The sequence below is a fragment of the Triticum dicoccoides genome, chromosome 2A (assembly GCF_002162155.2).
Source record: "Triticum dicoccoides isolate Atlit2015 ecotype Zavitan chromosome 2A, WEW_v2.0, whole genome shotgun sequence".
NCBI classification, from domain to species: domain Eukaryota; kingdom Viridiplantae; phylum Streptophyta; class Magnoliopsida; order Poales; family Poaceae; genus Triticum; species Triticum dicoccoides.
In genome coordinates this window covers 738,415,329-738,429,536 of record NC_041382.1, presented here as the reverse complement: position 1 = coordinate 738,429,536, position 14,208 = coordinate 738,415,329, and the positions used below count along the sequence as shown (strand labels likewise).

At 42.2% G+C, this 14,208-nt stretch overlaps 2 protein-coding genes and 1 pseudogene across 2 annotated transcripts in view; 1 reads left to right on the top strand and 2 right to left on the bottom strand.

Moving 5' to 3' along the window:
• LOC119356803 (endonuclease 4-like) overlaps positions 1-2,932 on the top strand; it is a 3,634-nt gene extending 702 nt beyond the window's left edge. Inside the window, exons 3-8 of the mRNA XM_037623792.1 lie at positions 1,501-1,593; positions 1,762-1,901; positions 2,004-2,096; positions 2,208-2,275; positions 2,366-2,436; positions 2,558-2,932. Coding sequence (XP_037479689.1) covers positions 1,501-1,593; positions 1,762-1,901; positions 2,004-2,096; positions 2,208-2,275; positions 2,366-2,436; positions 2,558-2,676 — 584 coding nt within the window. The 3' untranslated portion in view covers positions 2,677-2,932. The remainder of the gene's footprint in view (positions 1-1,500; positions 1,594-1,761; positions 1,902-2,003; positions 2,097-2,207; positions 2,276-2,365; positions 2,437-2,557) is intronic.
• Positions 2,933-3,019: 87 nt separating this feature from the next.
• On the bottom strand, positions 3,020-7,469 carry LOC119356804 (peptidyl-tRNA hydrolase 2, mitochondrial-like). The gene is made up of 7 exons (XM_037623793.1): positions 6,995-7,469; positions 6,827-6,885; positions 4,265-4,324; positions 4,098-4,167; positions 3,602-3,671; positions 3,480-3,506; positions 3,020-3,374 (listed from the first exon to the last, which is right to left on the bottom strand). The coding sequence occupies exons 1-7, from the start codon at positions 7,382-7,384 to the stop codon at positions 3,325-3,327; spliced, it is 726 nt and encodes a 241-aa protein (XP_037479690.1). The 5' UTR covers positions 7,385-7,469; the 3' UTR covers positions 3,020-3,324.
• Positions 7,470-8,577: 1,108 nt separating this feature from the next.
• On the bottom strand, positions 8,578-13,825 carry LOC119356800 (annotated as a pseudogene).
• Between the last annotated feature and the right edge of the window lie 383 nt (positions 13,826-14,208).

The following is a 14,208-nucleotide window of genomic DNA, read 5'->3' as shown; positions in this document are numbered from 1 at the left end:
TTTCTTCATCCTTCCCGTGCTGCCTGATCTATGGTGTACAAAATCTACATAAAGTTGCCATGTGAACTTTACAAAAAGATTGCCATGTGAGCAGTACAAAAATGTCTAAAGTTGTCGTGTGACCAGTAAATACATTTGTAAAAGTTGACATGATTGTGGAGAACAAAATTATTTGAAGTTGTCATGTCGCGATTACAAAATCTCTACAAACTGCCATGGTTTTAGCAAACACAAAATAGTAATTTTTTGCTACATTAGTTTTTTTTTGAATTTTTTTGGCTACATTAGTCATGATCTAGAGAGGAAAAATTTGTAGAGTTGCCATATGACCAGTACTAAAAATTTATATATCTTCCGTGAATTATAGAATGAATTTGTAAAAATTTCCATGATATGTAAAAATGATGATGATGTATGTATAGCTGCCATGGGGTTATACGGTTACATTCTATGGTAAAAAAAAAAGAGTTCATGCACAAAACATAGAGAAGTTGCCATGGTATAAAAAAACTAGGAGACGGGGGGAGGTGGAGTTGCAATTAGGTAGATAATAAATTTTCCATGTGATAAGAACAAATATTTTCAAAAATTGATATGTTTTAGATAGAAAAATCGTAAATTTACCATGTGAATATTACAAAAACAATATGTCAATTTGCCATCATTTTGGAGCGAAAGTTTTCTAAAGTGCCATGTGACCAGTACAAACATTTTCTAAATATATAAATTTGCCGTCATTTAGGGACCAAAAGTTTATACTTGATTTTTCATGTTTTAAGGAGCTAAAAATCATAAATTTGCCATGTGACCATTAGATATTTACAAAAAAAAAATGTTGTCATGTTTCATAGAACAAAATTCCTAAACCTGCCAGGTGAACATTTCAAATTTTTCTAGATTTGCCTTGTTGTAGAAAATAAATTTGTAATTTCCATGTGACCATTATAGTTTTTCTAAATTTGTCATGTTTTGGGAAACAAAAAATTCTGATTTTTCATGTGACCATTACAAACATTTTTGAAAAACTTCCGTGTTTTCGAGAAACACCTTTTCTTAAAACTGCCTCTCGTGCGTCCACCTGCTACTGAAGCAACCAACCTATCCATGTGTCTGGTGAGTGGGCGGTTACAGATAACTGAATCATCATCATTCATTCAGATAAAAAGGCCGGCAGTTTCCCTCTTTGATGGAGAAGGAATATTATCATTTGGGGCGAGTTATTATTAGCTTGACTGGACGGTGGCATGCAATCGAGTATAGGTTCGCTCGTCTGATTGGGCAAAGGGAGTTATGCCCTCGTCACCCGCTCAAGCTTGGAGGCATGCATGCACGACGCGTTTGCCTGAGCAATCGTTGATGCCGCCAAGCTAATGTAACAGTTGTAGAGTTTCACGAGCAAGGACAACTAAACGCCCAACACAAGATCTCATCAGAATTTATGCAATTGGTCTTATTATTAAGCCATGCTTCGATGCTCCTTTTGATTTTGATTTGTGGCAGGGGACTGCCACGACACCAAGGGGAACAAGAACGTGTGCGTGGTCGGGGCCATCAACAACTACACCGCCGCGCTGCAGGACTCGTCAAGCCCGTGTAAGCAATATAAGAGCATTTAGATCACTTCCTTCGCAGGTGGCGTATATTGGTTTTTTCAATACGCTTGATAAGTGTATCATTGCATTGATAGAGGGAAACGGGGGCATATATTGGAGTATATGCAAGTACTAATACTGGATGCATGGCATGTATATCCTCGTCCAGATAATCGGACGGAGAGCCTGATGTTCCTAGCACACTTCGTCGGCGACGTGCACCAGCCGCTCCACTGCGGCCACGTGGAAGACCTCGGCGGCAACACCATCCTCGTCCGCTGGTACAGGAGGAAGAGCAACCTGCACCACGTACGTAACGTACCACCAGTAACAGTCGTCTCAGCTCCATCCACGATGATTCATAGTAGAATCATCAATAATCATATGCTTACCTGACTATATAATCACTAGGTGTGGGACGTGGACGTCATCGAGCAGGCCATGAAGGACTTCTACGGCAAAGACCAGGAAGCCATGGTCAAGGCCATCCAGCGCAACATCACCGTAAGCCAAAGCCAGCAGCTTCTGCACTGTCTTGCACTGAATTGCAGCATCACTTCAGCGTAATTTCACCTTGAGTGATTTTGACTGAGCTGTTCTCTTTCTTACCCACAGGAGGACTGGTCCAGAGAGGAGAAGCAGTGGGAGGCGTGCCGCAGCAAAACCAAGACCTGCGCTGACAAGTAGGCTCGCTCATCAGTCATGACGATGATCCATTCCAGATGCAAAACCGAATATAGGTTCAGAGGCTGACGGCTTGAAAATGAGTGCAGGTACGCTCAGGAGAGTGCGGTGCTGGCCTGCGACGCGTACAAGGGCGTCAAGCAGGACTCCACCTTAGGAGGTACCCTAGGAGATCGTCAATAAGAACGAATTAGATACATACTTTCGTATGCTTAACTAGTGATTGATTGTGGTTCATTTGGAACGAGTGCGATGAGATCTTTGTTGGAACTGAACTGCAGATGACTACTACTCCGCGGCGCTGCCGGTTGTTGAGAAGAGGATCGCTCAGGGCGGCGTCAGGCTGGCGGCGATCCTCAACCGGATCTTCAGCGGGAACGGCGAGCTGCAGAGCATCTGATCGATGCAATTTCGTCGAAATTAAGGGGGGAGAATACATCCTGCACTGCCTGACCATGTTATAGCTTCACCAAAATCACGAATTCGCAATTATATTTGGCATATATCCATCCACCAAAGCGCCTTCGAGTCGCTGCTGCAGCAAATCATTGTATCCGTATGAACATACGTATATGGTGGTGTACTGATTAACACCATTGTATTGTATTGTGTTGTATCCTCTTCACTTTCAGTATAAGTACTATGGTGATCTACTACTTCCAGTGTGCAAAATCAGACAAGAGAGTTCAGATAGTTTTTATTTTTCCTTTTCTTTTTTGTTTTGAAGGAGTTCACAAAGTTCATGGAAGGGAAACACCGCATTTATCCTTTTCAGATTTGTATCCTACACATGGAGAACGGTTCATTAACTACTCTGCCCCAAATCCAGAGAAAATTTACTTAAATCAGAGAGGTCTCCAAAGACAGCAGTCGTCGATACAAGTAAAAGTGGACAAAACCTCCTTCCAAACAAATCCTGGAAGAACGATATCAAGTAAACCAACAAAGCCAAGGTTCATTCTTCAGCAGGAGACCAGTGGAAGTATCATCGCTTGCAAAATTCCAGCATTGCTCTTTGAACTCCTATGTTTGAGATGTTGAAGTCGTGTTATAAGAGCTTCAGACCACCAGTGACATCGTCAACCATGTCAGCCGGCCCTGCTCAAATGAAACAGCACAATCAGCAGCGAGATATCAGCTCACTACAAGCCCACAAATTCTGAAAAACATGATACACTTGTGAAAATCATGCATGTAACTTACCAAGTATAGCCATGACTGTTCTGGAATCTACAGGATCGCAAGACAAAAAACAATTCAAGTCATAAACAGACATAATTAAACTGGATGAAGATAATTGAACAAATGAAGGTGAAAGAACTCACTAGGTGCAATCTGTGTTCTTCCAGCATCAATGGTAATGTGAGTTGGCAGATTCATAGATTTTGCTCTCCCCTGCACCCAAAAGTGGGCCCACATGTGATGGGACAAATAACATTGTTCCAAATGATAAGCATGTTTAAGATATAACCGCAAACTTACTTCCATTTTGTTTTAAATACATAGATTAAATAAACGATTTGTAAAGCAAGAAAATGGAGGATAAGACCAAGTAAGAATCAAATGTTTCAAGTTTCTAAAAAAATGGGAAGTGATGAAATTGTTGTTGATGTTTCAGGACAGGACACATTGACCTACAAAATTTCCAGTTTTTGTAAGATGTTTTTTTAATACTATCTTTTTAGTAATTTTAATTCCTCTGATAATTGTTTAAATGGAGATTATCTGATAAGAGCAAATTGTTTAATGACTGGTTTCGTTGATATACCCAAGGTGGTTCCAAGATTAATGTGCCAGTGAACAATAACGCAGAATACTTACTTGTAAAACAAGCATATCTTCCTCGCTTTCTACTTTCACAACCACCTTAACTTGGCCACACCTCTCCCATCTGTACAAGATAAAAATGAACGGAAATTTGTTTTCCCGTTTAGGACACTTGATTATGTACTAGTACAAACAGCAGAAGTAGCTACTGATAACGATACCTTCGTAATGACTTTGGTGCTCTCTGCTGGAGTTTTTTAAACAAGCCCAGTGTTGCATGGCTGAGCAAACAGAAAAAGGAAACAACCAACCATAATTAGCCCACCACTCCCTTGTATTGAAAATAACAAAAAGCATAGTAAAATAAAAAGTGATCACTCATCCACTTCTAAAAACACTCAGAAGCAAAGATACACATGCTTTCTTAATTGAAATGCCACATGTTTTCATATACAGCATGTTTACCATTGTTCAAATATGTTGAATAACCATGATGAGTTCAAGCAACCACCTAGTGTTAGATTGTTAGGTTAACTGTTTCTAGTTCTAGACGAGTAGTCGAGTAGTCCCAATGAGGATTGGTGAATGCCATCATAGGGGTGAAAAATGAGTTTACTTTGGTACCTAGAGTGCTCCCTCACTGTCTGGCCAATCAAATCTGATGGAAACTATATTGGCTTGTTGGCATGGGTACAGAGATCAACATTTGGACATTGCAAAGGTTATAACGCAATAAGCATTAAATTTGCCATGATTTTTGGAGCACCAAATGAAACCTTATCTTTGATAAAGAAGTAAAGCTGGCTTAGGTATTACGGGAGACACTATAGAATATACCATCTATCTATTTTTCAAAAGAAAATGACAATTCCAGTTTGGGATTAGGAGAAGCAGCCAGCTGGTTTGGGCATCAGATCAAACCAAAATAGTCTTTCATTCCCTCACCCCCTCCATCTCTATGCCTTTTTTACGTAAGACGTAAGGAATACAGATCACATTCATGGATTGTATACTAAAGCTGCAGGATATATCAGAGTCTTGGACGTAACCTATCCGTCTTTCTGGTCAGTGGCAGTTACAGCTAACTGCTTCATCATTCAGATAAAAAGGTATATGCCAACAGTTTCTCTCTTTGGTGGATCACATCTCACAAGGAATATTATCATTTCAGGTGAGCCATTATCATCTTGACTGGATGTCGACATGCTGACTGGCCTGCCAATCGGGTATAGTTTTGCTTGTCTGATCAGGCAAGGGAGTTAGGCCCTCGTCACCTACTCAAGAGAGCATGCACGACACATTTGCCCGAGCAATGATGTCCAAGCTCTCCCTGATAAGTGTTGATGCCGTCAAGATAATGTAACGGTCGTATACGTGCTTTTCTTTCCCCTCTTGTAAGGTGACTAGGGCAAAGCCTTCCTCCCCTTGATCTCCGCCGATGAGCCCGTGGATTCGCCTCCCATCTACATGCCTCTCCGGCGGCCGGTGGCGGGGAGGGGAATCCTGGTACCTCAGCTTTGGCGCGGCTAGTAGATATGCAGTGTTTCCTTGCTGTCTGATCAAGGAAATCTGATGGAAAATATATAGGGTGGTTGGTATGAGTACAAAGATCAACATCGGGACATTGCAAAAGTTCTACCGCAATAAGCATTCATGCAGCCATGATAAATTTTTGCCTCGGTTTTTGGGAGGACTGAATACTGGTGATCAGAAACCTTGGGTGTGTTTGGATGGTGGCCAAAATCAAAAAAAGGGCAACCTGGTGCATGTAGCTCCCGCTTGCGCAGGGTCCAGGGAAGGGTCCGACCACTTTGGGTCTATAGTACGCAGCCTTTCCCTACATTTCTGTAAGAGGCTGTTTCCAGGACTTGAACCCATGACCTCATGGTCACAAGGCAGCAGCTTTACCACTGCGCCAAGGCTCCCCTTCATGACCAAAATTTTGGTCTATATTTGGATGGCAACCAACTTTTTGGCATGCCAATACTTCTTTTACCAATCTAGTTCACTTTTCTTGCCAATGTCGGCCAATTCGTGGGCAAGCAAAAAACTCCACCAAAATTTTGGCCAGCCAACTATATGCTAGGGTAAAGCTAGGCTAAAAGCAAACATACCCCTTGTCTTGGATAAAGAAGCCAGCTGGCTTAAGTGTTATGGAAAATACTACCATCTAGTTTTCAAAACAAATAGCAATTGCGAAGAATTAGGTGAGGCGGCTACCTGGTTTGAGCATCAGGCCAAACCAAAATAGTCTTCCATTCCTTGAACCCCTACACCCCAATACTTTTTGTAATGTAAAAGTAAGATGTAAAGAATGCCAATTGCAGTCATGAACTGTGTACTATAGCTGCAGGATAGTTCTAAGAAAGGACATGACATGCACCATTGGCACTTCGCAGACATGTTCATAGAAAACAAGTAGCAAGAAAAATAACAGATTGCCACATGGCTTTGGCATGAACAATTTGTGTGCAACTGCATTCATTCCAGAAAAACATCTATATTAACAGAAAGGGAAATTTTGTCTACTTCATAATCATTGTTCAATTTGAAGCTCATAAAAATATGTCATGATCAGCTGTAACAACAATCTAAAGTGTCAAACAGGTATGCCAGCCCAATAACGCCTGTTGTAAACAGTAAACATGGGCAAACTTAACAAGACATCAACTCTTAACAACATGATACACTGACCATTTCATCACTCTGTGTTAACCATCGATATCGGTTCCCAATCTAGCAAGTTTCTATTCTTAGCCAATCCCGATACTGAAATGTGTTACCTGCATTGCGCAGCGATTTTCCCCTTTCCCATCTTCAGGTCGTTTCTCACAACAAGCACCTGCACCAGCAAGAACATCAACCAAGTTATTTCCCATTCTCTCCCCCAAATGAAAATACCAAAATCCGAGTAAAGGGAAGAAGTGCTGGCTAGAAAGAAACTCCAATACCATCTTGAAATCCTCTATTATCTTGGCGAGGTTCTCGATCTCCAGGGGGGCGGAGGCGGTCTGGGCCTGCGCCCTCTCGGCTTCCCTGGCGGAGTCGGACTTGGTCACCACGTTCCGGGACCAGAACAGCAGCCTGAGCCCGGTCCGCTTCCGCCCGGCGGCTCGCTTCGCCGGCCGGGCGCGGCCGGAATTTTCGTCATCATCTTCGTCCGAGTCGTCCTCGGAATCGTCGTCGCCGGAGTCGGGGGCGGCGGCGGCGTGGATGGGGAGGCGGGCGAGGGCGAGGAAGTAGCCGAGCGCGAAGCAGCCGGCGGCGCCCGCGATAGCGGTGGCCGCGCCAGGGAAGGAGGCGGCCACGGGAAGAGATAGGACGGAGGCGGAGGCGCCCATCGGGGTCGCCGTCGCCGGTGGCGGCGGCGGCGGCGGCGGGGCGATGGGGCGAGGGGTAGGGGAGAGAGGAGTGGGAGGTGGTTTGGGTGTTACGACACCGTGGGGTTTGGGGATTGGTGGTTTTGGCGAGGTGAAGCTGACACGCGGGGCCCATGGTTCAGTGGGTGTGTCCTGCCCAGCGGCGTGGTTTTTTTTTTGACAGGAAAAAAAACCACGCTGCTGGACAAGACACACAGTTTAATGGGTGTGTCTTGCCCAGCGGCATGGTTTGGTAAACGCGCCCCGTTGATCGATTGGAAATTTGCAATTGAGCGTTCGATGCTGTTTTTCTTTGGACAGCGAGCGTGCGACGCTGCTTGATTTTGCTTGTCAATTTTTGATAAGCTTAGAAAATGCCAAATGTTTTTGGCATCAGTCATGCTCTCAGCACTACATAATACTAGTTGGTTGTTTTTCACGTTCAGATGTATATTGTCAGAGTCCTTGTTTTAGAAGAAGACATCGTCCGAGCCTGAGAAAAGGCTCAAACCTAGCCCGACTTACAATTACCCAAACCCCAGACAGAATTATAATGATCAACCACTTGCAAGCATCAAAAAGAAATAAAAAAGAAACTACCATGGTCAAACAACCTCAGACGACAAATGCATGCTGCAAATAAGTTTGTGCACAGACCGAATACAACACAAGCAACTACCAAGATGAACCAAGGAAATGAACTTGATCCGTCGGGGTCTTCGTCCGCTAAAGCAGCTAGCACTAGACAAGCAGCACAAAACTTGTTGGGGGCTCCAATATGAAAGGTGACGGCCCAAGTCCATTCCTGAATGATGAACAACATGGGCACATCGACATCCATTCGGATCAAAAGGATGCCGCACCGTCGGAAGGAGAAGTGGTTCCCCCGAGAATCCGAATGGTCGTGTGGCAACCGGGAGCACCATGGGAAGGACACAACAAGCAGACCACAGTTAGCTCCACCAGAGGTCTGTCGACGCCATTGCACGACCACGAACCTGCACTTCAGAAAAGGAACGCGAACCAAATCGACACGGCGAGAAAGGTCGACACCGCCACATTATCGACCCTGAAGAACGAAGCCGCATAATATAATGATAGGAGTAAACATGCATACTGACGGATCAAGGCGAAATAGTGTGGAGACCCTCTCCAATAGGGGTGGATCAATACGATAGAATTAAATGTCATTCTATTATTTATAGAAAACAAAAGGAAATATGTTCGGGTGAAACACAAAATGCCACGTGATTATAGATTATATAATATATAGTTTTTTTTAATTTGTAGCAACACATGCCGATGTTGAACTTGTATATGTAGGCAATAGCTTAAATTCAACACATAGTTGTGTCTATTCATAATGACCCTTTGGTGGAGGCGCCGAAGATGTCGTTGCGGTCATTTTTATCCGCCACACAGTGGGTTTTTTCACCCCAGAGTCTTTGGTTGGAGTTGCCGATGGGGTCTCCACAGTTTGTTCACTCTTCTTGTGACTTATGCCTTGTAATTTCTCCTTCATGTTTTCAACTCCAACAATTTCCAATCCCTTATCTGGCAAAGTAGCTCGCTCCACCCCCCTTTTATCCAAATCCATGTTTGCGGCTAGAACACTTTGCAATTTCCTTTTACTATTATTAGCAAAGGCGGTAATCTCTTTATTTATCTTATTTAATTTTTGAATCTGATCACTTAGTTTCGCATTGTCATCCAGAATAGTTTTCATCTCCTTCTCTTTCTCCTTGGCTTGCTCCTCGGCCTTTTTATTCTTCTCCTCTGACCCCTCCAGCTTACGGTGCAAAACTATGTTTACACCTGCAACCTTTTCACAAAAATATTTCAGCTTCACTGCTTGGCCCTCTACTACCTGGAGCTGATCGTTCAGTTTCCTGTTCTCAGCCACAACACTCTCCATTTCACTTTCTGCCTCCTTGGCTCTGTCCTTGGCCTTTTTATTCTCATTCTCTAAAACCTCAATCTTATTGTGCAAATCCATGTTTACAGCTGCAACACTTCCTGAGAAGAAATCTAACTGTAAAACTCGGTCCTCGGCCTCCCTTTTATTAATTTCAGATTCCTGGAGCTGAGCATTCAGCTTCATGTTGTCAGCCACAGCACTTTCCATTTCTTTTTCTGCCTTTCTAGCACGTTCCTCAGCCTCCTTCTTATCTCTCTTTAACTCCTGGACCTGATCGTGTAGTTTCATGTTCTCAGACACAAAATTTTCCAAACTCCCTTTCCATTTCCTACCCAGATCCTCCATATCTTTCATTATCAACAATGGTAGAGCTATACTGCTCTCATTGACCTGGTTCTGCGGTTCTACCTGCAAGAAATTTAATTAGGCGTAAAACAATCTGTTAGACTATCTACAAGTGCATTACGCACACATAGAAATAACGTACAATTTATTTATTTTTGAACTATGCACGAGGACTGTATGTGAATAGATAGAAACATAAAGTCAGATTACAAGCGACCCGAGGAGAAACGAAAACAGGCTCTCTGAAGACTACTGATCTAACTACAACCAAAGTAGAAGAGCAGTTGCACAGCAGAGCAGAAGTAGCATGTCATTGGCTAGCAACTAAGTGTTCCCTACCTGCTTGTAACGACAGAGCATGCTGAAAAACCCTCCACCATCCAATACCCTGCTTGTAACTAACTGAAAAACCCACCACTTATTCGCAAACTAGAAGTTGCTACCAGGGACTTTATGTTCGCCACATGGGTGGCGTTTTAGACATAGTCTCGATCCCTCCTGGTTATTTCAGGCATTTGTGCCTATATATGTTAACGTACTTATCACTTTGAAAGTACGAACAATCCTAAACTGTTGGACTGTGTGCATCTATCCAAAAAGCCAAAGAGCGCGCATCTGCGTGAAGCTCTTAGCAACCTCACGTCGAAACCACGCTCTTGGATCGTTAAAGAACGGGAATTTTCGCTAACCTGAATGTCATCTGCATTCCCCTTCTTGTTGTCAATGCGTGGATTATCTCTCCTCCAAATCCATGGTTTTTGAGGTTTATCTAACGACCAAAGCCCTCGGCGTGCCTTTTTCGCCTCTCTCTGCCACTGAACAAAACAATTGATCAAAATGTGAGAGAGAACATCATGCCATGTATAATTAAGGATGAGAAAATCACACATTATAGGCATTCGCCTTGGAGTTTTGCCCACTGATTAATAACAAACCGGCATCATATGCTAAGTTATGGGGTATAAAAAATGCTTGTAAGAATTATTTTGAAGATGCTAGAATGATTTTTTGGGGGGGAGGGGGGTATAAAAAATGGATTGAGATCAAATATCTTACTTTTGCAAATTCAGGACGTTTGTCGCACATTTTGTAGTGCCAAGCAAAGCCCCCTTTCAGCATTTGTTCCTGAAGAATTTAGACACAAACATCACAGAACTGCAGAAAAAAACTGTGCAAGCTAGATCATATTTTTTTTCGATAAAAGATCAGATCTACTTTCTCACTTGGATAAAGACGTCGTCACAGTAGATGTCACCAAGAGATCGTCCATATTTGTCTGGCCCATACACAAGAATCGAAACACGCTTCCCCCAATAAGCCTCACCAATTCATCCTTTGACTCCATGCCATATTCCATATCCAGCTCCGGTGCATCAATCCCCCTATTGATTCACACAAAGTAAATGCACTCTTCTCTTGAAGCCTATTGTAAAAGCCTATGGCACGACATATGATCATTAATTAATTCTCATAAGACAATACGTAGTAGTTACTATAAACTTTGACGAAATAGATAAAAAGTACGAGTTGTGACTTGAGCCGAATAATTTTGGTTATCGGTAGAGACAAGACCCTAGGTCTGCCCTGGTGGTCAAATCCGGCAACGACGATGTTTGTGCGGTGTTACTTTCAAGAAGGCATTGCTGGTGAAGGCATTGTTGCTAGCATTTGGGGTGAAAACAGAGTATGTAGTCTTTGTTGACTGAGTCTGGCAGCGACGAGGCAAGTCTCGATGGAGTTGTTGCTTTATAAATAATATAAAATAACTTTTTATGGGTAGATATAGTCCTAAGGTCAAACACAAGTTAATCAATAAATATAATGAACAAATATGAGTTATTTTGGCCTTTATATTTGAACACTTTTGAAGATGAATTCTATATTATAAGTTTCAAACTATTATGTTATAATTTCTTAATAATTCAAATTTATATTAAATATCCTTTAAAATTTTGTAGCTACAACACTAAAACTGTCATTTAATTGTAGAAATAGTACAACAACAACAACAACAACAACAACAACAACAACAACAACAACAACAACAAAGCCTTTAGTCCCAAACAAGTTGGGGTAGGCAATGAAATTTATTTTTTATTAAATATATGTTTCGTCGTTTGAAAAGAAGAATGCATTTACATAATTAAAAATATATTTCATCGACTGAAATTGAAACTCCCAAGTACATCATAGGCAGGTGGCACTTGCAACTTGTCACTATTGACTACAAATTTTCTGTGGCAGGAAAAAGAAAGCCAACCTACAGTGCTGGTGAATGGCTACAAATTTTGCATGCATTGTCCATTTGGACTCCATGAGTACTCAAAATGACCATGTGGACAACGGAAATAGGACTAGCTCTATACGATATGCTAGATGTTGTCATTTACAAGGCTAGCTAGTCAAGTACATTGAACTTTAAAAACAACACCATCCATGTAAAGAATTAACAGTATACATACTTCATTCTAATTTTGTATTTCGGTGGATCTCGGATGTTTGTATCACCTGCAATCCTGCTCACAGAAATACTGAATGAGACATTACAGGTTACAAGACGACAGAAAATATATCATGACAGCCCGTGTTTCGGTTAATGTAATTGAATTTCAATTTGAATTTAAATCCAAATTTTGCTCAGTTCAGTCAGATTTAGATGTTTTCACAAATTCACTAGATACATAGTATATTCACATATGCAACAGAATTAAGCATTGCGATTTAATTAGTTTTAGTGACACCAAATTCACTAAAAAAATATTGTTTACTCTTATCAACAAATATTTCGCGTGCGCATATTGAAGTAGCTAGTTTTCCAGCGAGGCAGGGAGAGGAAATTAAAGCTAGGTCATATATTTGAAGTGAGGGAGCAGGGACAGGAAACTAAATCTAGCTAGGTTGAGTTAATTTGCATATACCTCTCCTCATAAGCAGTGAAGCCATCACCGTCTCCAATGCACTTTCGATTAACCTGTGCGCGTGTTTATCCATGCATGTAACAAATTAAGATCACTTTACTAGATGCTGGCGGTAACAAACTAACTTAATCAGGGTTGTGAATGATGGATTATCGTATCTGACCCGTGACGTTTTGAGCACGGACTGCACACCCTCCGGCAGCGACTGTGGCGGCGGGCATGGATGAGGAGGATCACTGGGTTTTGGGATATTCTGTTCTGTTGCAGGCCCGAGGATATCTATCCTGCTGCTGGTGCCTCCATCTGTAGCAGTACTGTTTGTCTTGCAATTTTCCAACTGCAAGAGCATACACAAATTAGGCACAGGTGAATCACAAAATTTATTAAAAAAACACTATACTAATTACATACTCCCTAATAATTTCCACGTTGATCAGAGAGAAAAAATTACAAGCCAGCCATCGTGAGGACTAATGTTTTATTTCAGGTTTTAGTCCTACTCCCCTAAAAAAAGGTTTCAGTCATATTGACTTTAAGTGGAATATGAGTGGTGACCGGCCCCTACCTACAACTTTTCAAGTTGCCTACCTCGAGCTTTTAGCAGGTTTTTGGTGAATTCAAGATTCATGTTGAGTGTAGGAAAATCATACAATTAAGATGGGAGCAGGCAAAGGTATTCTTGTGTGAAATTCGATGAAAGATCCTAAACCCAAAGTCCTTCAAAAATCCACTCTAACCACCTAAAAATTTTCAGAAGCGTAGTACAGTCTAGTAATGATGCTCAACTTTTGACCACCTGAATTTCATCACAAAACCGACATAATCTCAGCGTTACAAATCAACAAATTTCTTGTATTGTCATCTTCAATGCAGATAATGAAAGAGTTGTTTCATCCAAAAGAAGTTTGACCAGGAATTAAAATAGGTGCAACAGCGATAAACTTCACACGCAAAAAAAAGCTGGCTTGCCGTGGCCGGAGCACAGGTATACGCACTAGGCAAGGAAGCACGTACCATGGAGGTTGCCTCGACGGCATGCCATCCGCCGAGAGGCTGCGGCTGGTCTTCCACAACGCCGGCCTGGAGCTCGAGAACGGAGACCACCTGTAGCTGCTGGTTGTCACCGCCGCCATGGTCATCTTTCTTGACGCCGGCCTGGTGTATGTTCCCCATGAGATCTAATATTAATCAGTGCTATGGGTAGCTCCGTCCTCTATGCTTCTGCTTGTTTTGTTTCGAGAATCCCGGCTACCTTAAATCTGTGTGCTACTTGGTGGGCAGGTGAAACAGATCATATCGGAAGCAAGTGGTTGGGTGGTGGGGTTGATGTCGCTAATCTAAGAAAGTGGAAAGACTAGCATAGTGTAAAAGGATCGGGCACATCCATTGCACCCAGCAAAAGCATGGTAGCATCTTCTGCTTTTTGATTGTTTTGCCTGTGGATATAGACATCATGTACTATATATGTACGGGAGGGTATATATATATTAGCCGATTCTTATCCTTCTTCTGTGTTGAGAACGGGTTTGTAAACCAAGGCCTTTTTGATTCTTGGAAACACTCACATGCATGCATGTATACGATTCGTCGAAACATTGGCATGTTTGGGCTTTCAAACATGAAAG

What these genes read in the sequence shown, in the direction of transcription:
- LOC119356804 (XM_037623793.1), bottom strand. Translation starts at nt 7,384, where the DNA reads ATGGGCGCCTCCGCCTCCGTCCTATCTCTTCCCGTGGCCGCCTCCTTC. An exon ending in TAATAGAGGATTTCAAGATG is followed by an intron (nt 6,886 to 6,994) that starts GTATTGGAGTTT and finishes TTGCTGGTGCAG; the next exon opens with GTGCTTGTTGTGAGAAACGA. An exon ending in AAGATATGCTTGTTTTACAA is followed by an intron (nt 3,672 to 4,097) that starts GTAAGTATTCTG and finishes TTTTGGGTGCAG; the next exon opens with GGGAGAGCAAAATCTATGAA.